The sequence below is a fragment of the Ostrinia furnacalis genome, unplaced genomic scaffold (genome assembly GCF_004193835.3).
Source record: "Ostrinia furnacalis isolate ACB-3 unplaced genomic scaffold, ASM419383v2 OfSCF1130, whole genome shotgun sequence".
In the NCBI taxonomy this organism is placed as follows: Eukaryota; Metazoa; Arthropoda; class Insecta; order Lepidoptera; family Crambidae; genus Ostrinia; species Ostrinia furnacalis.
Window position 1 is genome coordinate 1 of NW_021131369.1, and position 21,055 is coordinate 21,055.

The window sequence follows — 21,055 nt, forward strand, 5'->3', positions numbered from 1 at the left end:
CGCGGACAGATCATAGAGTCGGATAAAGATAAAGAACGAGCTCGGCGCTCGTGCTGACCTATGGGCATGATGCAGTCGAGCGTGAGCGCGCACTGCACCCACAGGCGCATGACGTCGGGCACGGGCGGGCGCGCGGCCAGCACGAGCCGCTCGGCCTCCACCATCTGCACGAACAGGAAGTCGTCGGGGCGCGCGCGCAGGTAGCGGAACATGCGCGGGTGCGTGAGCGACGTCACGGCGGCGCGCCGCGGCCACGCCAGCAGCCCGCCGCCCGCGCCCGCGCCCGCCCCGCCCGCCGCGCGCGCCCACAGCGCCGCCAGCGCGGCCGCGTCGCCCGCCCACTCCAGCCCGCTGTCGCTGAACACCACGCCGCCGGTGCGGCTCAGCGCGTGCTGGAATGAGACGACACGAGCTGCTTTCATTCTGCATTCGTTATATTGAGTACGATTTAATTTTAAAAATAATTAAAACATGTCTTACACATTAACGTACAAAAAAATGTTCTGAAGTCACATACAACAATCGCACATTACGAGTTATATGACGTCAGCTAAAGGTATGACGGTGACGGTACACTTATTGTAGTGGGTGCCTCGCGCGGTCACTTGGTGAAATCTGTACATCTGTATAAAAGGCTACCGTATTGACTCAAACTACAGAATTAAATTAAACAAAATTTTGATATCTATCTATTTTGGCTTCCCCGTACTGCTACTACGTACCCCGTACGACTAATCGTGAAGCGATCGATATATTTTTTTGCAGTACCAACCGTGCCAAGCCCAAAACTTCAAACACTCAAAAAATATCTGCCTAAAATAGACTCGACCCTGAACAACAATAAGGAATTTATGTTCCCTGTTTTTATCAATGCTGGAAACGTTTGAATGACCTCAATCAGTCCTTGATAAATATCACACCGTGCCAAAATATCAATAACAGGATAAGTCTAGACATTAAAACCCACGCTTTTGATGTGTTCACACAAAAAATAAAAAAATATTATAACTAAGTGGATTTTATCATCATCTAGAACATGTTTTATACAATTTGGTTTTTCGTATTGTTATCGAAACGTAGAAGACCTTGACACAGCCCTCTATCTAAGCATTGTTTGTGAGTCAACGCGAACGTGTAAATGAATGGCGCACAGAGGCGCGGCGTCCGGCGCGATGGCGTGCTCCCCGGCAGTGATTACCGCTTGCCCGCCAAGATCTTACACCGAATTCACTCAACAGAGTCTTTGTATCAAACTACATCTACTTATATTACTTATGTCCATAGGAAGGATGACATAATAGTGGCCTTTCCAGCCCAGTCGACAACCCTATCCTATAAATATTTAAAGTTAGGAAGCCGAGCCAGATCCACGGGCTTTATTTTTAAATCCCTGTTACCTCAATTCCGCGTCCAGAGATTCGCATATTTTTTAATACTACCTGGCGTAGGTACGGCCTAGATAGTAGCAACTTTTTATGGTTGTCAAGATAAAAAATCGCAGAGAAAATGTAAATATTTCTGACATAACGCTAAATAGTATTATAGCCAACACAAATAGCGTTATTCCGACAAAATACCCGCGCCTACACGCCTGGTAAGAACACGTGCACGCAATCACCACTTCGCGCCCGTGGTTTTGATGCGAATTAGTGGTAAAAGGATAGCAATGTGTTCCGATAAGGCTAGTTGCGAGCGGGAATGAAACATTCGCTGATTACATGTAATAATAAATAGTAATAGGTTCTGGCAACAGGCGATAGTGGGGAAACACACAACATACAAAGCGGCTAGCCAGGTTTTACCGTCAAATGTTTAAGCGTGAACATAAAGTTTTCATAATTTCCACATCCTTATCTTAACGCATTGTTCATCGAATCGCATAAGTGTATTACTTACTGTATTACAATTTATGAGTCATCTGTTTTCAGAAACTTCACTATAAAATTGGAATTCTTACTTTAAAATGGAGTTTTTCATTGCGTTTAGGGTAGGATATCGACAAGGATCAGATTTCTGCAAAACTTAAGACTCTCATCTCTACAAGGCTTAGTATTAACGTAATATATTTATAATAAAGTAGGCATTGAGTTGGTGGTGTATGTATATTAACAGCGAAATCAGTTTCAAGTTAATCTTATCAGTATAGGCACAGCGATCCAACTGAGTAAACACTCATTATCAAACAGCCCGTTATCTACCTGAAGCTCATACGCCATGCACCTGCATGATACACGCGCCGCGCAGTGAGGTCACTGGTCACTTGATGAAAGAGGCATCGATGCCGAGGGCTCGCGTTGACCGCAATTACGGCGAGTTCTTAATTAAATCACGTGTCATCACGGCCGCTTAACTTTCGGGTACTTAACACGCAGTGCCATGCTTTTAAACTATGGAACACCTTACATATTACAATCCCTATCTCAATATGAAATACTGAATGCTACCTTTATTGTTAAAGTCAAGAATAAAAAACAATGTACCATAAGTTAAATGAACTTATGGCCCTTTCAACATTTGCTGATAATTCCACGATAGCCTAATTTACATGTTAGATAGAGAGTCTAGTAAAATATCTGCTAAAAATATTCTAGCAGATAAGACATCGCTAGAAACCTACATTTGTTATAGATAGCGTTAAATACACATATCTACCTGAAACTTTTTTAGACACCAGTAAAATTGTGAATGAATCTCTCAGGCTTTTTTTAGGCATAAAAAAGGCAGGTATTTGACCACAATCGCACCTGGTGTTAAGTGGGATGTAGTCTAGGATGCTACATATCTGCCCTGTAAGTGCCTATTCACGCTCGCCTTGAAAAGGCCAGGATTATAGTCTTCGGGAAAGACAGCAGCAGGCAACGAATTCCAGTCCCTAGCTGTTCGCATTATAAACGAGTCATCGAAACGCTTAGTGCGAGCTGGTGGAATGTCAACAGTATAGGGATGCTAACCTGCGTCTGGTTCCCCGGACAAAAAATGTGACGTGCTCACCTGTATGATGAGCGGGCGGAAGGCGTGGATGCTCTCGTCGCTGACGTGCGAGGGGAAGGCGGCCAGGTCGAAGTCCACGACGGAGCACTTCGACGAGTTGCAGAAGCTCGACAGCTGGGGGGACGCGCAAGACACAGTTATTATTGCATTTACACAAAACAAACACGTCTCAGGTTACATTAAGCCGCAGACATATTATTATGTCAACGGCTTTTACGTTTTGATTACGGCTCGTGTTACTTGCTAACTCTCTCTAGCCTCAACCAAGCTTGTCGGTGAACCGCAGCGACTGACTTTTCCTGTGCGACAACAAACAAGAACAACTTGTGGACGAAAGATATTCAGTATCAGCATAAATTGTGTCTTTGCACCCCTAAGTAAGTGAGCCAAGCTCTGCTATTGCGATTCAGGGAATCCAATCGCGAGTCTTTGAAGTTGAGTCTTATTAATTTGTCGTGTTTGAGATCGATAAAAGAAAATTTATTTCCCACAGAATGTTATTAAAAGTTACGTTTCCCGTAACGCTGCCAATGCGGATGCATTAACATACGATTTTGCTAATGAGTTCAATCGTGTACCCGTATAGAGTTACATTCATTAGCTCAATGTAAATGTTCGGTACCAGCAGCTATGACGAAATGAAACGTTACAATCAATATCAAAAATAATATTATGCGGTTCATAGTAGTCCACACATCAAATGGAATATTTAATTAGAACAGAAATTCTTACTGCAAATTAATGAGGCCAAAAGGTACGGACACCAAAAACTAAGTGAATTGATTCAAGGTTAATGATACTCGAATCACGCGACACAAAAACGCGACTCACAAAATTACGATTGCGAGGCCTCACCCTGCGCGGTGTCTCGCACGACACGAGCCACCAGCCGCGGGAGCGGCGCCATTGAGGGCATCAGACATGGCTTTCAATATGCTAAATCATTCAAGACATGCATCATTGATAACAAAGGAATCTAACATCACTGATTGATGGACAGGTTGGTAAGACCAAACAGCTATCATGACAGCATAAAAATCGATCTATTCCACTTTGATCACCTGGCTTTGATGACCCAGGTGATCAAAGTGAACTCCAGTTAAATTATTATTTTAGTGTGCTTTGATCACCTACATATAAATCACACCTCCTCTGAATAGTCACCTGTATTTGATCACCTGGGTCATCAAAGCCAGGTGATCAAAGTGGAATAGACCTAAAAATCATGTTAATAAAATTTACACCTCTTATAACAACTTCATTGTTGTACACAAAGTACAGCGGAGCAAAGAGGCCTATGATGGAGCTGGCGATTTGTGCTTCTGAGCACGAGCATCGTCCAGTCTGCCGGAACTAGTGTGTGCATCGCTTTTTCTAGCTGGTATATCTTAAAAGTTTAAAATGAAGAGTAGATTCACCACGGCCAGAGAGTAGGGCTTGAGGCCCAGGTTGTAGACCAGCACGGGGTAGGGCAGCGCGGCGGCGTGGCGCACGAAGCTGACGGCGAGCGCGTGGTCCTGGCGCGCGTAGGTGACGAGCGCGGGCGCGGCGGCGGCGGGGGCGCGCGCTCGCAGCCCGGCGGCGCGCAGGTAGCGCTCCTCCTGCACCAGGTGGCTGCCCTCCACATCGCGCAGGCTCTCCTGTGGCGACACCGACACCTGCTCTCATTATACATGTTGCCCGACAAATGTACACTTCCAAGAGTTCTAGTGACTTGATATTCTCATTTGCAAACAAGGAAATCTCTTTTTTTATTTCCTGTCTACCTCCATTCTAAACAAAGTTGGAACAGAACCATTTCAGCACAAACACAAGGATACATTTTAGTGTCTGCATTGTGAAAAAGTTTCATTATAATCGCAAACCAGTCGAAAAATGGTTGTAAGCTCTTTTTAATGGAGTTTTAATGGATTTGATTTTTGATTCGACCAAAAAGTGCTACTTGTCTAGGGAGGCAGTACTGTATTAAAACATCAACCATTGATTCCTTATTTGAATTAACTTCACCTATTATATTTAAATAAGAATCATATCAAAACCTACTCAAATATCAAGGAATAATCACACACCTAGTTTCTTTAAAACATATTATTCATAGTATAAGATTTATGAATCAAAAGTTAAAATAAACTAAACTATAATTTTATTTTTACAGAAAAAGACCAGTAGTTCATTATTTTTGTGGACTAAACCGTTTATAGCCATATTATATTTATACAAAATTATACTTAGGAATCCACATTGTTTGGTCTTTCTTTGTTGTATAATCGAGATAAAAAATAAAACAAAAAATGGTCCCCGACATTGAGACGCGAATGGAGTCCAAAGGAGGATTTACTGAGTGATAAATAAAAACATAAGTAATATGGATATCAAGATACCTGAAAGTCTTTGATGTGTTGGTGTGTTTGGGTCACAATACTCTGGATCGACTGCGGCGGTTGTGAGTGGAATACTATCAGAAAAATACTAATAGCAAAAACAGAGGTCGAAAATAGAAGAAAGCTTTTAGTTTTCATGTTGAGAGTACATTATTGTAAACTCCATCCAAATATTATCATCGTTCGTTCAGGATTCACTTGGTCTTGTAATATTTAGTCATGTCTACATAATTTTCAAACTCTAAAATAAAAAGAAATCAATAACACTGACAGAGACCCACACAAATGATAGAAATTATACTTTTACTTTTCTATTAATGCTACTTATCACAAAAATAAATGTTTTAAATCTTTAGGTACATTAAATAGCTTTCTAGATAATACGTAAATAAATTGCACAGAAAGAAATAAAATTAAAATGCCTTTGTGGAGGACTCGAAAAAACCAATTTTCCGTCCATCCACTGCTAGAATTTGACACTTTTGACAGAATATTGACTTTGACTTTTTTAGAGTTATCAATGGCAAGGTGTAAGGTATATTAAGACTTTCCCACAAATTAAATATTATTACGGGTATATGCGTACTAGTTCATCCTTTCGTGAATATCTTTGATTTCTCTTCATGAAGGCACAAATCAAAATGCAAAGTTGGAGAAAAGAGAGAGAGCGTGGACGTTCATGCACATCTAAGAAAGAGAGAAGATTTGAGAGGAGAGGAGAGGATAAATGCTTTCTGGGACCCACGATAGGAGATATATTGTGAGATATACGATCAAGTTGTTAACGCGCGATACTAGTAAACCTTAACGAACGAATGAATGATGAACATTTTTACTTGATGACGTTTGTTTGTTTGACATTGACATTTATTTACTCACCGAATATTTGTTATAATTCGGTCACTCCTTTGTAATATTTATTTAAAATAAATTGGAGTTTTACTTAAAATATTTCTCTTTGGGACCAATATACAGCAAACGTTATAAATGTCTAGTGTATCTAAGAGAAGAAAGGAAGGCTCTAGAGCCAAGATCAAGGTATTGTAAGGAGGTCACATCGTGGCCGATTCGTGATCACTGTAGGCTACAGTTACAGCTACAGTCTGTAGCACGTCGTGAAAATGTGTCCGAGTACGCTGTACATTATTAACTACGTTTGGTGTTAATTAGATGGTATAATAAAATCACGACCTGTGAGCAAGAACAATACTTCACGTCAACCGATACATTTAAACTTTGTTAAACAAGTGTTATGTTTTGAACCTAAAAAAACCAATAAACTTGCTCACATTTTGATTTTGGTTAAATCAACTAATTAGGAAAGAAGTTAGGAATGAAATATTTGTAAGATACAATTTGCATTAGTAATGCAATAATTGTGCAGTAACACTTACAGTAACATTAATTAATTATGCCACATAATTCAGTGATTGAACTTCTTCTAGTTAATTTTTATTGTGTAAATTGAAAACAGTTTTGTACTTATGAACACAGAGCATGGGCGATCACAAAGAGTTCCTGAAGCGCATCACTAAGACCCTGTACTACGGGCAGCTGCCGGCGCTGCCCTGCTTGAGCCTGCCTGTTACTGGTGTGTGCAACTATATTAACTATTTACATATTGTACAAGTAACCTTGAAAAACTAATAGTACTTCCTGTAAACTACAATAATAAAACCATTTCCTACATAATGGTCTCCTCGATTGGTCACATTGGTACTTTACAGCATACTGCACGGTATCATTTGCTTGCGTGTGCAAAAATTTTGACCTCAACTCTTTCTGTAAAACTTATCTTGTGTTTCTACGCTTCTGCATACGTTTACACAGCATTGTGCCTACCTGCCTTCAGAGATATCGTGCGAGCTGTGGTCGGTGTCGCAGCGCGGGCGCTCGTTGCGGCGCCTGCACGCGGACGCGGCGGCGCGGCTGGCGCGCGGCGCCTGCGTGTCGCCCTGCGCGCTCGTGCTGGCGCTGCTGTACCTCGAGCGCCTGCGCGCCGCCAACCCGCACTACCTCGCCGCCACCCCGCCCGCCGACCTCTTTCTAGTCTCACTGGTGCGTCCCTAGCGGAACAATTACTGGCGTATGAGTGCAGATACGGAGTACCGGTGATTCACTGAGTTAAAATATTGTCAACAGATGGTAGGAAACAAATTCTTGCAAGATGACGGCGAAGATGACGAGGTGATATGTTCGGAATGGGCGGCCTCCGGCGGCATCGATCTCAAAACGTTGAAGAGATTGGAAGTGGAGTTCCTCAGTGCGATAGTAAGAATCGACCCTAAAAGTGAAAACGAGTGCGATCGATTCGAAGCGATGCGACTCACATCGTCGCTTTTTTCAGGACTGGAACGTGTTCGTCAGCGAAAAGTCGTTCGAATCGAGATTGCAATGGCTCGAGCGCGCGGTCGCCCTGCGGCAGGCGGCGGCGCGCGGATACTTCACGTACGCCGACCTCGCCGCCGCCTGCGACGCCGCCGTGCTGGCCGCCCTCGCGCGCGCCGCCGCCGCCGCCGCCGCCCTGCTCGCNCCTGGGCCCGCCGGGGCGCGCCCCCGCCGGCCGCGGAGCGCCGCGCGCCCGAGGCGTGGTGGTCGCCGGCGCTCAGCTGGCTGCACCAGAACTCGCTGGTGGGGCTGGTGCGGCGCTGGCTGGGGCGCGCGGCGCGGCGCGAGTGGACGGCGCGCTCGTGGGGCCCGCAGCCGCACTGCCAGTGGCTGAACCTGAGCCGGCTGGGCGCGCTGGCGGCGGCGGTGTCGGACCGGTAGGGCCGCGCGCCGACCGACGACCTTGGCGACGACCCGGACTCTTTGAATCTTCACTAACACTTCTACAAAAGACTATTGAACTATATGTAAACTCTAGCATAATAAGTTCTTATAATGTTCTTATTTTGATGAATAAATTATTATTATTATTATTATTATTATTATTATTACTAAAGATTCTTGTGCTTCAATAAAGCTCGTTGTGAATTCGAAAAAAAAACAGAAAAATATTTATTTGTTTAGCGGCGATCGATTTAGGAAACGAGCCGAAAGAACGCTCGGATGATTTTCTGGCACAATATTTTAAAGTTCGATCGTAACGATTTATTTATCGTCTTCCGTGTAAGGGAATAACGTTTAACGAGATCTCATGTGAAGTAAAAATGTTGATTATTAGATACAAAGTGTATCCCATCATTTTCTAAAAATAAGTGAAATTAGTTTATCAACTGTACCATTCTATTTCCATATTATTTATTACAACTCAAAGACTGTAACGTTTAATTTGCTTAATTTCTCTTGCTCAATTTTGTTAACTAACTATTAACGCTATGGATACTATCTATCTCATTATCGTCTAAAGATCCCTCCACAGTACGCCTCTATATTAATTAAGTAGTTGTCAAAATCGAATTGCATTACTAAGGTGTTGTACATTTAATTAGATTTAACCCGCGTATATGTGATAAGAACGTATAAATTTGTAGTTAAAATCTGTACACATAAATCACGCGAACAAAATGAATGCAATTCGATTAGGCGATCTACAGGAACAAGGCATAATAATATATCATTTGAGTAACTTGTATAGAGTTGTTGTGTATTTTTGTATGGTCTCACTTTCATTGAACTGAATAAACAGACTAATATCTATTAAATGAACTAGTTTTTTTTTAAACACAGCCACATAAAAGTATAAGGTATACAAGATCCTGTGTGAAAGAATAACTATAGAGAGCGAATAGGTATTAACGGATCAATGCCGTTTAAAGTAACAGCCAGCACTAGTGATTATTTGCTCTGTGCAGCGTAACGGGCCTGCAAGTCCGCAACAATATATCTCGGTACATACCTAATGGTGAGATGTATGAGACACAAAGTTAAAACTATAAAAGTAATGATTCCTACTATTCCTAGTAATATAATAAATGAAAAAGTTTGTAAGGTCGTATGTTTGTTACACTTTCACGCAATAATACTGAACGGAATTTGATGAAACTACAGTATTATTATTGTTAATACATTAGGTTATAATGTATAATGATGTGACAAATTAAATTTCACGCGGGCGAAGCCGTGAGCAAAAGCAAAAGCTTGTCCTATGATAATATTTATTTATTTTCAGTTCTTGGTAAAATAAAATTATTGTAAAAGTTATTGTGTAAAAAAAATATAATTTATTGTAGATTTAGAAATGCTCGATAACTAAAGAGATACTATTTGAAACTAAGAATCTTTCCACTACATTATAAAAAATATGTATAACCTTAAAGCCCCCTTTAATTCATAAATATAAATGCATAGAATATAAAGTTATTGAAAAGTGTTCTTTCTTGATTTAATAAGTCAACGACAGAATACAATAATAATGCATTACAGAATGTTGAACATGGAAGGGTGCAATACTATTAGAGAAACAGTGCTAATAACAGTATTGAATATTGCTTGTCATCCTACTTACATTCTTCAAAGTATTTGGCCAAGTGGAGACATAAATTATAATCCATAAGTAAAAATTAAACAACATATTTTATAAGTACACGGTGAGCTACTCTTATGAGCAAAATATGTAACACGATTACAATAATCAAAAATAAGTAAATATATTTACAAATCTTACAGATTATATGATACACTTACAAGGGCAGTGGTGCGTCACGCACTATCGTCGTTACAACAATTCATTCCTATTATCACAGTAAACGTCCATCATCTAATTCTTACGAACATAATATTAGTAATGGTCCTATCATAAAACGTTCCTATAACTATGTTAGTTTGTAATTTCTTAGATCTAAGTTGAATAAATGATTAACATTCATAATACGTATAGGTAATACCGAGTAAGTATATAGGGGTAAACAATTTAAAACGTTATTACCGATGTGTTATGCGTCGTATCTTCATTTAGACATACATTAACATTAGTGGAGCCCGTAATATACGTAATAAATATACCGTAAAATATACAGGGTGTCTCAGAATGGGTGAATCAAACTGATAGGGGGAGGTAGCTCTACTAATGTACTATCCCAAAAAAATATGAAAAGAAAATAAAGCGCATAAGGAAACAAAAAAATTTTTTTTGAAAAAGTGAAAATAAATCAGCTTTGCCTAAGTTGAGAGGAGTTTATTTGTACTTTTTTCTTACTAACATTAATTGTACATGATCGCTTCGTTTATCTGTAAAAAACTTTTGAAAATAATGACTAGATTTCGAGTTTAGAGCACTTTACTTGAAAAAAAAAAATTCCGAACTCAAATATTTTTTTTTCATATTTTTTTGGGATAGTACATTAGTAGAGCTACCTCCCCTATCAGTTTGATTCACCCATTCTGGGACATCCTGTATAAAAACAGCTACCCGAGAGTTACACAACACGTGTTCACCTTTGCCCGTGTTTCGATAGTTCATACGGCGGGCTGGGCGGGCTGGGCAGGCCGGGTGGCGTCGGCGGGCCGGTCGCGCGGCGGGCGCGGCAGGCCGGGGTGCAGGTAGAGGCGGCGGTTGAAGCCCCAGCGCTCGATGCTGGACGTCTGGATGCGGAAGCGCTCCTCCAGCTGCTGGTCCACGAGCGTGAACAGCTCCACCACGTCGCGCTCGTGCGCATAGCGCGCGAACACCTCGCACAGCACCTGGATGTACCACGAGCCGTCCTTGCTGTCGCGGTACGACACGTTGCCTGCGAACGACCGCCAACACGTTAAATCTATGCTAGACTAAAGCCTGGTCCGTGAGCACGTAGAATTTTGTCCAATGACCCCAACCTACCCATCCTTATTGCTCGCGCGTAATTATATTGCTGTCGCGACTGTGCGACGCGCGCCCGCAGTGAGTGTGCGAGCGCGACAGCAACAGCCGGCTTTAGTTGAGCGCAAGCCGAGCCGCTCGCGGTGTCAAGTGACATACGATGAGCCTAAAATAATCACTCCTCAATGCGCCTCGAAATCCCTACGTTCGTCAAAAAACTGACAACAGTTGAAGCACAGTCGAACATGAGCCAAACGTTCGAAACGCGCTCGTTCGATGCTCATAAGTCGGTTCACACTACACGAATTTTGGCTCGGCTTGTCTAATTTTGAATAGCTAACGAACTACTACTCTCGAATGAGGGCTATCGTTTTTATACTTAACAGTTGGCACCCCTGGCGATTGACAGGACCTTACCCTACAGTGGCGCCATCTTGACGAGTGCAAATGCGATAGTCCTCCTACCACTTAAGCGCTCACAAGTTGGCGCCATTGTCTTCGCTACTAGCAAGTGACAGGAGCTTACTCTACAGTGGCGCTAACTGGTGAGCGCTAAAACGATAGCCCTCATTGCAAGTGAGCGCTCGTACCCGGCACGGTGGAGTGCGCGATGAGGATGTCGGAGTAGACGCGCGCGCGCTGGTCGCGGGGCGTGGGCGGCGGCGCGGGGCGCGGCGCGGGCGCGCTGCCGTAGGGCGCGCCGTCGCTGGCCGTGCTGTACGGCATCTGCAGCGTCGTCCAGTCCACCTCCGAGCCCCTTCGGGACAAATTATATACCTTATTTTGTGCCCTTTTCTTATTCTGTACTCGGAGTTTCCCTGCGTGATCGAATCAGAAATGAGGAGATCCGCAGGAGAACCAAAGTGACCGACATAGCCCGCAGAATCGCTAAAATCAAGTGGCAGTGGGCGGGGCACATAGCTCGTAGAGACGATGGCCGTTGGGGCAGAAAAGTTCATGAGTGGCGACCACGGGCTGGAAGACGTAGCGTGGGCAGGCCTCCTACTAGGTGGACCGACGATCTGGTGAAGGTCGCAGGAAGAGCCTAGATGCGGGTAGCGCAGACCCGTTCATTGTGGAAAACCTTGGGGGAGGCCTTTGTCCAGCAGTGGACGTTATTTGGCTATAACGAACGAACGAACGTGTCCTTTTTAGGACACTTGAAAGTAAATTCAAATACAGCTTTTGACGCGTGTCCGTGTACACTCTTGATAATAATCTCAATAAGAATATGCAGGTGTTTATCGATGAATCGCTCAGAAAACTGTCCACTCTTTCACGCAAACAAAAGATAATGTATCAAGAACGCAAACATAAAATGCGAACAGTGAAACGAAAGTGACCTGCAGATCTGGAAGATGAAGACCTTGGGCACGCCCTCGAGCGCGGGCAGGTGCAGGTTGTTGAAGTACTGCAGGAAGTCCTTGGTGGACATGAGCGTGCCGTCGTGGCAGCGGAAGTCGTTGTCCGAGCTGTGCGCGCGCGCGTAGCCGTGCGACGACACCACCACGAACACGCAGCCCGCCTCCACGATCACCGAGTTCGTCTTCAGCGACTCCAGCACTTCCACTGTCTCCTGGAACATAAGTGATGGGATGTCAGCTGAAAAGCTCCAGTTCGCGAGGCCTGAGCTAAGCTTTGGATTTTTGTGGGAGTGCACATGGTGTTGTGACAGTTTATAGCAATCGGTCGTTTATTACCACGTTATAGCAATCGGTCTGAGTCATAAGTCCGCCGCGCATCTGCCACATTTAGCAGCATGAGGTGTTTAATTCTTAGTTCAGTTTTTCCATATAAACATTTTTGCGATTTTTAAAACTTTTTTGTCCAATTCTACTTTTGGTGATCACTCATACCAGCTAAGCTCAGCTTATGCTTCGCGAACTGTACTACTCCTCATCTTCCAGTCGTCACATGTTCTTTCCACAACTTGATGTCGGGTCCGAGTGACCCAGATCCATGTGGTGTCCAGTGTCCTTGACACATTTTGTAAACACTGATAGAAAATGGTTTGTGGTTGATTTATATGGAGTTTGGTTTGTGGTTAACTTGTATTTTTTTTACAATTATTCAAGAAGTATCAGAAAAATAAATTCAAAAATTTTTTGGAAAACTGTCTAAATTCATAGCCATTGAGCAAGCCAGTTAAAGCTAGCCAAAGTCAAAGGAACCGGAGCTGACCTTCTTGGTGTAGTTGGGGTAGGAGCGCACAGTGAAGCCCATCTCGTCGAACAGGTACTTGAGCTTGACGCAGTCGACGTCGGCGCCGAGCCGCGGCTCCTCCACGCGGTTGGCGAACTCCGTGTAGTTGAACACCATCAGGGCGCCGCGCCCGCGGTCGCGCGTGCGGTACGCCTTGATGCCTGTCGTTACATAAACAACTATCAATGCCCTGTTTCTAAAGTCCGGTCGCCGAGCAGATATAATTTCTTACAATGACCCCAAGCTACCCTTCCTTATTGCTCGCGCGCAATTATATTGCTCGGCGACCGGACTTTAAACGATTAAAATTTTTAGAGAAACTTTATTTTAGAGCTTATTACCTGAGACTTCATCATCGTCATCGTAGTATTTCGTACTTTTAGTCACATCAAAGTGTGGGATCTTAGAATCTTCATGTGAATAGTTCATTTCAGATTCTGTTGGTTTTTGGTTGACCTTCTCTTCATTAGCTATAAGAAAAAAATACAACAATATTTTAAATGAAGCAAGCACAAAAAATGTAGCAGATTTTTTGATATAGCAAAAAATACAGCATACTTACAAATATTTAAAACATTAATCCCAAGGTACAGACATGACAAACAGTTATACATTTTAATATATCTATATATATAAAAGAAAGTCGTGTTAGTTACTCCACTTATAACTCAAGAACGGCTGAACCGATTTAGCTGAAAATTGTCAGGGAGGTAGTTTAGAGCCAGGAGAAGGACATAGGATACTTTTTATCCCGTTCGAAATAAAAAAAAGTCTGCTTATTTATTACCATTAAGGCGGAACAAAGTTCGCCGGGTCAGCTAGTTGAATATATTTTTTGAGTGGTTGTGGGCAACTTACGTCTGTTACTTACTTTTTTGTGGATCAATACCAGTTACAGGTTTAGTCCTCCCATTACTAATGCTGATGAATGGTTTTTCTTCTCGGGTTCTTGGTGGTAGTGGTCCTACAAACATAAATCCAAAATTTATTAAGAAAATTAAAGATTGTAACTAGGTATTTGGTTTAGGTCCAATAGTTAGCTAATAATGGCTGGTGTGGCAAGTAATGATTGAGTATAAAATAAATGAGAATAAAAAGCAAATAGAGTAAAGGTACTAACTACATAATTTAGACGTCACTGCATTATTAGATGATTGGGATCTTTTTTGAGCCATATGTATAGAATTTTCATGAATGTCAGGATTTCGATTTATACCCATATTCACAAACATTACTATGAGGTCTCACAGTGCGCGTGGACTCACAGGGTGACACACCAACCAATCACAGAGCTCTATTCAACGCTTTCTGGCAAATAAATGTTTGAACTTTGAACTGTGTGTTTGATTTGCTGCTTCACTTAAGCAAGCATTGTTTGTGAATACTGGCATCACATTCTCTTTCAGATGGTTTAGTTTGATAGAAGTGAATACTTGCTTGGACTCGGCCTGTCCTGCGCGGAGTGCAGCTGGCTGTCGGGGTCGAGGTCGCGCACCAGGTTCCAGTAGCCGGCCTCGGTCAGCGCGTCCACCAGGTGCGCGAAGGCCCGCGGGCCCCGCGTCATCACGTCCAGGTACAGCTGCCGCTTGCGCTGCCGGGCGTCCTTCTGCGTGTCCTGCCACATGTATACTAAGGCTATAGTATATTTTGAGGATAAGCAAACGCCTAATGTGAATTGCATCATGTTTATTTTTTTCATCATTCTTGTCTAGAACTTACCTTATACCGCTCGATCATTTGCTCAGAAAAAACACCCTTCTCGTACAGAGCTGATACCATGAGATCCAGGTCGGTCTGCTCCACGAGAGAAACATAATTGCTTTGTATGGCTCCTCTGTGAACGTCTTCCATTTCTTCAAAGTATCTTTATAAAACACCGCCACATTTAAAAACTGCGACTTGTTTTGTCAACAATGTATTTATTTACTTCTAGTATTTTGCTTATTACTTTGTATTTAATTTGGCAAATTATTTAATTAAAATTATAAATGAGCAAATTCCACAACAAACAAAAACACTGTTTTGACACTGTCTGAGAATGAATGATGATTTCATATGAATGAAGTATGAACGAATGAATGAATGTTTTTTTTTATAGTAGTTTTACGACTTTGGAAATGGATGGTTATGATGATGTTCTCTGAAATCACTGTGATTTTTGACATGACATGAAATAGTTCATGGCTCCAAAGAGAACATTGCCTATCGTTCGTTCACAAGTCACTCACGAATACTGACGTAAGACGTTTAAAAAATCAATCATTCATTCAGCAAGCAAGTCAGGAGGCAGTTGTGTTGTTTGTTTGTGTAAAATTCACAAAAATGAAGTTATTTGCAGCAGTTATATTCAGTGTATTATTAACTACCTTGACCGCTTATGAAATATCCGATATAGTGTCGGCTAGAATCGAGGTATTGTATAAAAAAATCCTGACCGTGTGCAAGCCGTTTCATGGTTATTCCGTAGGTAATAAAGTTTCAAATCCTTTCAGAGTTGTCGAGGATGTTCGCTGAACAGGTTACCGGAGGTGAAGAAGTTCATAATGGATGACGCGCCGTTCTACGAGCGACTGGAAGTGAAGTTCATCACGGGCGCGCCCCCCGAACTGGTGCTGCTGGGCGAGGGCGACCGCGAGCTCGAGCGGCTGCCGCTGTCGCAGCTCAACCGTCAGGAATGTAACGATCTCGTCCAGGAGAAGGGCTTTGTGAAAAAATCTAAAAAGTCTGACCTCTAAATAGCGCAATACCTAGGTTTTAACATGGTATTTCGCCCACATTCCAAGATTGATTTATAAGCTTCCAGTGTAGTAACATACTTGACATACGTAAAACAACAATATTTAGAATACTTCGTCCTGTGTATGATAATGTGCAGACGACGTCACATTACAACTCTGATAAACTGGTATCACATATTTTAGATCCAGTGCTGTCGACTGTGCATGTAAATTTATAGAAATAAGTATGTATTCCATATTTTACAAGATAAAAATAATTTTGAAATGCATTTAGTAATAGTGTACAGTTTAATATTGTGATGTAGGAATGTAATAAAGCTGTTTTTGGAATTCAGATTTGGTTTATTGTCACCTCATCTTATTAAAAATTAATAGTATAAAGGATTTAAAAAATAAAAGACATGGTATTGGTAAAGAGAGTTAAATATAATATGAATATGAATAACATGTGCGCTCGGGGCCGGAGGCAGAGGCTCAGGTGAGCAGCGTGCAGTCGAGCTCCTCGTCGCGCGCGTGCTCGGAGTGCGCGCGCCGCAGCACGCGCGCCACCACGTCGGCCAGCGCCTCGCGCGCGCCCTCGTCCAGCAGGCTCACGCATTTCTGACAACAATAATAATACAATGAAGCCACGATAGCCGAACGGTGAAAGGGTCGGACTGGCCGACTCGTGATCCGGGGAACGCGGGTTCGGTCCCCGCCGCCGCTCGAGTGAGCTCACCACAATGGTGAGCTCACTCGTGACACAAGCATATTTAGCTTAGTACGAGGGGCTAACGGGAGTATTAGTAATTTGTGAAATAACAAATTACTAATAATCTTTTTTTTTTTAATCTAAAAAAAAAAATGGTTCATATCTTGATACCGAGACATAAAACTGCAACATTATTCATAGCAGATTTAAAGATTAGATTATTGTTACACACACATGCATTTTGAAATCATATTTTTCAGTTAGATGTGCTGATTAAATGTGGATGAATTTAGTTACATAAAGTATACTTTAAATGATACTAAATTGCATTACATAGTATTGATGAGACTAACAAGATATAAAGCATTGTCTAATACATGTCGCATAGGTACTGCTGATAAAATTATCAAGAGTGACACAACATTCCTTTCAGAAATTGTGAACGCCCACAATAGCTCTCGTTACGCTGATAATGCAGATAAAAAAAATGATAGTCATGACGGTAGACACATGTTTCATCATATTGATGGCATAATTCATTGTTAGAACCGTGACAATAATAACCGCGATGTAAAAACATCGTTAACCTTGAACATGGCATCTAAATTACATATTAATTGCCTTATAAGATAATAATACATAGTTAACTACTAGACAGACCTTAGTAACTGCGTATGTATAGTGAACATAGCCCTATAATTAGACATGTCATCAACTGAAGCTACCAATTTAGACGGAAGTGCGACTTCGACGCAAGTACACTATGTGTACTTAAATTAACCGAGACGGAGCCCTAGATCGCACACTGAAGAATGGGCGACACACGGGTGGGGGTAGGAGAAAGTAATCGAGATAGTGTTCACACTATTACGTCATAGCCAATTTCCCGTATAGTGTATACTCGCACATTCACTGCGAGCGCCTGTCACAGTCGCGACAGCAATATAATTACGCGCGAGCGATAAGGATGGGTAGCTTTGGACAAAATTCTACGTGCTCCCGGACCAGACTATACTTGTGCCAACAGAGCTTATTACGTGAGGGAAAATCAACAAAGACTAAAAATGATGTACTGACCTGGTGGAAGGCGTCGTCAGCCGGCAGTCGCAGCACGGCCTTGAGCGCGAGCTCGGAGTTGGCGCGTACGTAGGTGTTCTTCTCCTTGGTGCCGTTGACCAGCGCTGGCAGCAGCGCGCGCAGTACATCCGCGCCACCTTCCCAGCCCGCTCGCGGCTCCTGCCAAAACAAACTCATGTTTATTACGGGGTTGTACAGTCCACATTACCTTGCTCAATTGACAAGTTGTAGCTTGTCATCATGACTGTTTAGGATCTTGTTAGTAGTGTACGCTCCACGCGTACCTGTTGGTCGGCGGCGTCGGGCGTCTCGCCGCACCACTCGGCGGCGGCGGCGCGGCCCACGAGCGCGCCTGCGGTCGCCATCAATTGTTTCACCTCATTGCTCTGGTGGTTCATGCTCTGAAATCATAATACAACATTATTAATAGGATCAAAACTAACCGGTACCGAACGCGTATCGACTTGCAATTTTCATTGGTCGTTATCTCGCATGCGGGTAGACCCCGCATGCTATATACCGAACGAGTTATCGACTAATGAAAATGCGCCATTCGTGCTTCATGTGGCGCCACTCCGCCTACCCTCACGAACTGCTGCAGCAGCGCGGGCGGCGCGGGGCGGCGCGCGGCCAGCAGGTGGCGCAGCCCGTTGCAGGCGGTGGCACGCCTGGCGAGCCACGCAGGGAGTAGTGTGCTGTGTATGAGTGCGGTCCTACCCTCACGAACTGCTGCAGCAGCGCGGGCGGCGCGGGGCGGCGCGCGGCCAGCAGGTGGCGCAGCCCGTTGCAGGCGGTGGCACGCCTGGCGAGCCACGCAGGGAGTAGTGTGCTGTGTATGAGTGCGGTCCTACCCTCACGAACTGCTGCAGCAGCGCGGGCGGCGCGGGGCGGCGCGCGGCCAGCAGGTGGCGCAGCCCGTTGCAGGCGGTGGCACGCCTGGCGAGCCACGCAGGGAGTAGTGTGCTGTGTATGAGTGCGGTCCTACCCTCACGAACTGCTGCAGCAGCGCGGGCGGCGCGGGGCGGCGCGCGGCCAGCAGGTGGCGCAGCCCGTTGCAGGCGGTGGCACGCCTGGCGAGCCACGCAGGGAGTAGTGTGCTGTGTATGAGTGCGGTCCTACCCTCACGAACTGCTGCAGCAGCGCGGGCGGCGCGGGGCGGCGCGCGGCCAGCAGGTGGCGCAGCCCGTTGCAGGCGGTGGCACGCCTGGCGAGCCACGCAGGGAGTAGTGTGCTGTGTATGAGTGCGGTCCTACCCTCACGAACTGCTGCAGCAGCGCGGGCGGCGCGGGGCGGCGCGCGGCCAGCAGGTGGCGCAGCCCGTTGCAGGCGGTGGCACGCCTGGCGAGCCACGCAGGGAGTAGTGTGCTGTGTATGAGTGCGGTCCTACCCTCACGAACTGCTGCAGCAGCGCGGGCGGCGCGGGGCGGCGCGCGGCCAGCAGGTGGCGCAGCCCGTTGCAGGCGGTGGCACGCCTGGCGAGCCACGCAGGGAGTAGTGTGCTGTGTATGAGTGCGGTCCTACCCTCACGAACTGCTGCAGCAGCGCGGGCGGCGCGGGGCGGCGCGCGGCCAGCAGGTGGCGCAGCAGGTAGGCGGCGCCGCGCAGCCCGTTGCAGGCGGTGGGCACGCGCTCGCTGGCCAGGTATGACAGCAGCGTCTTCTCGATCTTCTCCTCGAAGTGGTCGCGGTAGATCTGGGAACACACGAGCGTTAGCCATGACGGACATCGAAATGGAAAGGAATATTTACAATTTTTAGTGTCATCGTGTTATTTATTTAGAGAGTTGGTTACGTTACTCAAAACAAAGAATAGGCGCGTTCGTTGTTATTTGCGGAGTGTCAATAAAAAATCATAAAGTGATGGTTCCCGTAATCCTAACTACATTGAGAAACGGTCACGTTACTTACCTCAGCAGGTGATTCCTTGAGCGCGACGAACAGCGCAGCAGAACGGCCGTGCGTCAGAAGCCAGTCGTCCTGGAACAACAATCAAAAATGAGTTTGATATAATAATATTTGTACTTTTTTCATGTTCAATTTACCATCACGCCGCCCCGGCAGAAGAGAAGTGTGTATAGTCCGGTCGTTGAGCACGTAGAATTTCGTCCGATGGCCCCAAGCTACCTATCCTTATCGCTCGCGCGTAATTATATTGCTGTCGCGACTGTGCGACAGGCGCCCGCAGTGAGTGCGCTTGAGGTCATTGGGCTTTAGTGTCTATAATAAATAAATAATCAGCGTCAAATAGTTCGTGACACTCTAAGTGACCAAAAACTTGACAACACAACCTTTTTCCAATTGAAAAAAACATGTGTTGCGAGCTTTTTAGCTACTTTATGGGTGACAAAGTATTAGACGCCTCGTACCTGAGACGTGGTCGCTTATTATGGGCCTCATAAGAAGGCTCAAGGTCACTCAAAGAGCGACGGAGCGTGCTATGTTCGGAGTTTCCCTGCGTAATCGAATCAGAAATGAGGAGATCCGTAGAAGAACCAGAGTGACTGACATAGCCCGCAGAATCGCTAAAATCAAGTGGCAGTGGGCGGGGCACATAGCTCGGAGAGCTGATGGCCGCTGGGGCAGGAAAGTTCTTGAGTGGCGACCACGAGTCGGAAGACGTAGCGTGGGCAGGCCTCCCACGTTGTGAAGGTCGCGGAAGGTGTCTGGATGCGAGCGGCACAGGACCGGTCTTCGTGGAAATCCTTGGGGGAGGCCTTTGTCCAGCAGTGGACGTCTTTCGGCTGAAACGAACGTACCTGCGCGGGCTGGTGGTGATGGTGGTGCGGCTGCTGCTGCGCGGCCAGCACGTGGTGCAGCAGCGCGGCGTCGCGGTGCGCGGGCGGCAGGCGCGGCAGCAGCGCGCCCAGGCAGCCGCCCACGGCCTGGCGCGGCGGGTCGTCGGGGTGCGCCAGCAGCGCCGGCCCGCTCAGCGTGGTGAGCACGGCCAGTGCGAGCGGCTCCGACATCTTGTCGCCGCCGCCGACGAGCGCGCCTCGCAGCGCCTATAGAGATGTAAATTAAATTACTGAATCTGACCAGGCACGATTAGTAAAGGTTGACTTTAATGACTGGTCATTTGATGTCAAATTCAGTTCATATGACTCAAATATTTCTGTCCACTTTCAACTACCACCGCCACCGAGTTTTTTTTTAGAATTTTTACCCAATTATGCAAGATTAATTGAAGCTACTTTTTTTCCTATTATATTATAAGTAAATGGCGACATGAAAATCGA

At 44.9% G+C, this 21,055-nt stretch overlaps 5 protein-coding genes across 5 annotated transcripts in view; 2 read left to right on the top strand and 3 right to left on the bottom strand.

Annotated features, from left to right (window-relative positions):
* Positions 1 to 58: 58 nt before the first annotated feature.
* LOC114351328 (uncharacterized) lies at positions 59 to 5,866 on the bottom strand (the record flags this gene model as incomplete). The annotated part of the gene is made up of 4 exons (XM_028302497.1): positions 5,373 to 5,866; positions 4,410 to 4,649; positions 2,992 to 3,105; positions 59 to 392 (listed from the first exon to the last, which is right to left on the bottom strand). Coding segments are annotated over exons 1-4 (826 nt in total), but the record flags the coding sequence as incomplete, so codon positions are not given.
* Positions 5,867 to 6,257: 391 nt separating this feature from the next.
* Positions 6,258 to 8,192, top strand: LOC114351314 (protein CNPPD1). The gene is made up of 6 exons (XM_028302482.1): positions 6,258 to 6,410; positions 6,867 to 6,963; positions 7,225 to 7,430; positions 7,515 to 7,643; positions 7,720 to 7,893; positions 7,935 to 8,192. Exons 1-6 carry the CDS (start codon positions 6,360 to 6,362, stop codon positions 8,139 to 8,141), a joined length of 864 nt encoding a protein of 287 aa, XP_028158283.1. The 5' UTR covers positions 6,258 to 6,359; the 3' UTR covers positions 8,142 to 8,192.
* A 2,429-nt stretch (positions 8,193 to 10,621) lies between these two features.
* Positions 10,622 to 15,301, bottom strand: Dronc (Death regulator Nedd2-like caspase). Its single transcript, XM_028302504.1, has 8 exons — positions 15,034 to 15,301; positions 14,752 to 14,929; positions 14,186 to 14,278; positions 13,656 to 13,784; positions 13,294 to 13,475; positions 12,456 to 12,688; positions 11,703 to 11,869; positions 10,622 to 11,044 (listed from the first exon to the last, which is right to left on the bottom strand). Exons 1-8 carry the CDS (start codon positions 15,163 to 15,165, stop codon positions 10,773 to 10,775), a joined length of 1,386 nt encoding a protein of 461 aa, XP_028158305.1. The 5' UTR covers positions 15,166 to 15,301; the 3' UTR covers positions 10,622 to 10,772.
* A 261-nt stretch (positions 15,302 to 15,562) lies between these two features.
* Positions 15,563 to 16,386, top strand: LOC114351327 (selenoprotein M). Its single transcript, XM_028302496.1, has 2 exons — positions 15,563 to 15,726; positions 15,807 to 16,386. The coding sequence occupies exons 1-2, from the start codon at positions 15,637 to 15,639 to the stop codon at positions 16,047 to 16,049; spliced, it is 333 nt and encodes a 110-aa protein (XP_028158297.1). The 5' UTR covers positions 15,563 to 15,636; the 3' UTR covers positions 16,050 to 16,386.
* A 73-nt stretch (positions 16,387 to 16,459) lies between these two features.
* The window catches only part of l(3)80Fj (lethal (3) 80Fj), a 51,414-nt gene continuing 46,818 nt past the window's right edge, over positions 16,460 to 21,055 (bottom strand). The window contains exons 44-53 of the mRNA XM_028302483.1: positions 20,576 to 20,821; positions 19,728 to 19,796; positions 19,342 to 19,512; positions 19,084 to 19,292; positions 18,812 to 19,024; positions 18,672 to 18,756; positions 18,404 to 18,622; positions 18,105 to 18,221; positions 17,821 to 17,979; positions 16,460 to 16,652 (exon numbers count right to left, since the gene is read on the bottom strand). Coding sequence (XP_028158284.1) covers positions 16,527 to 16,652; positions 17,821 to 17,979; positions 18,105 to 18,221; positions 18,404 to 18,622; positions 18,672 to 18,756; positions 18,812 to 19,024; positions 19,084 to 19,292; positions 19,342 to 19,512; positions 19,728 to 19,796; positions 20,576 to 20,821 — 1,614 coding nt within the window. The 3' untranslated portion in view covers positions 16,460 to 16,526. The remainder of the gene's footprint in view (positions 16,653 to 17,820; positions 17,980 to 18,104; positions 18,222 to 18,403; positions 18,623 to 18,671; positions 18,757 to 18,811; positions 19,025 to 19,083; positions 19,293 to 19,341; positions 19,513 to 19,727; positions 19,797 to 20,575; positions 20,822 to 21,055) is intronic.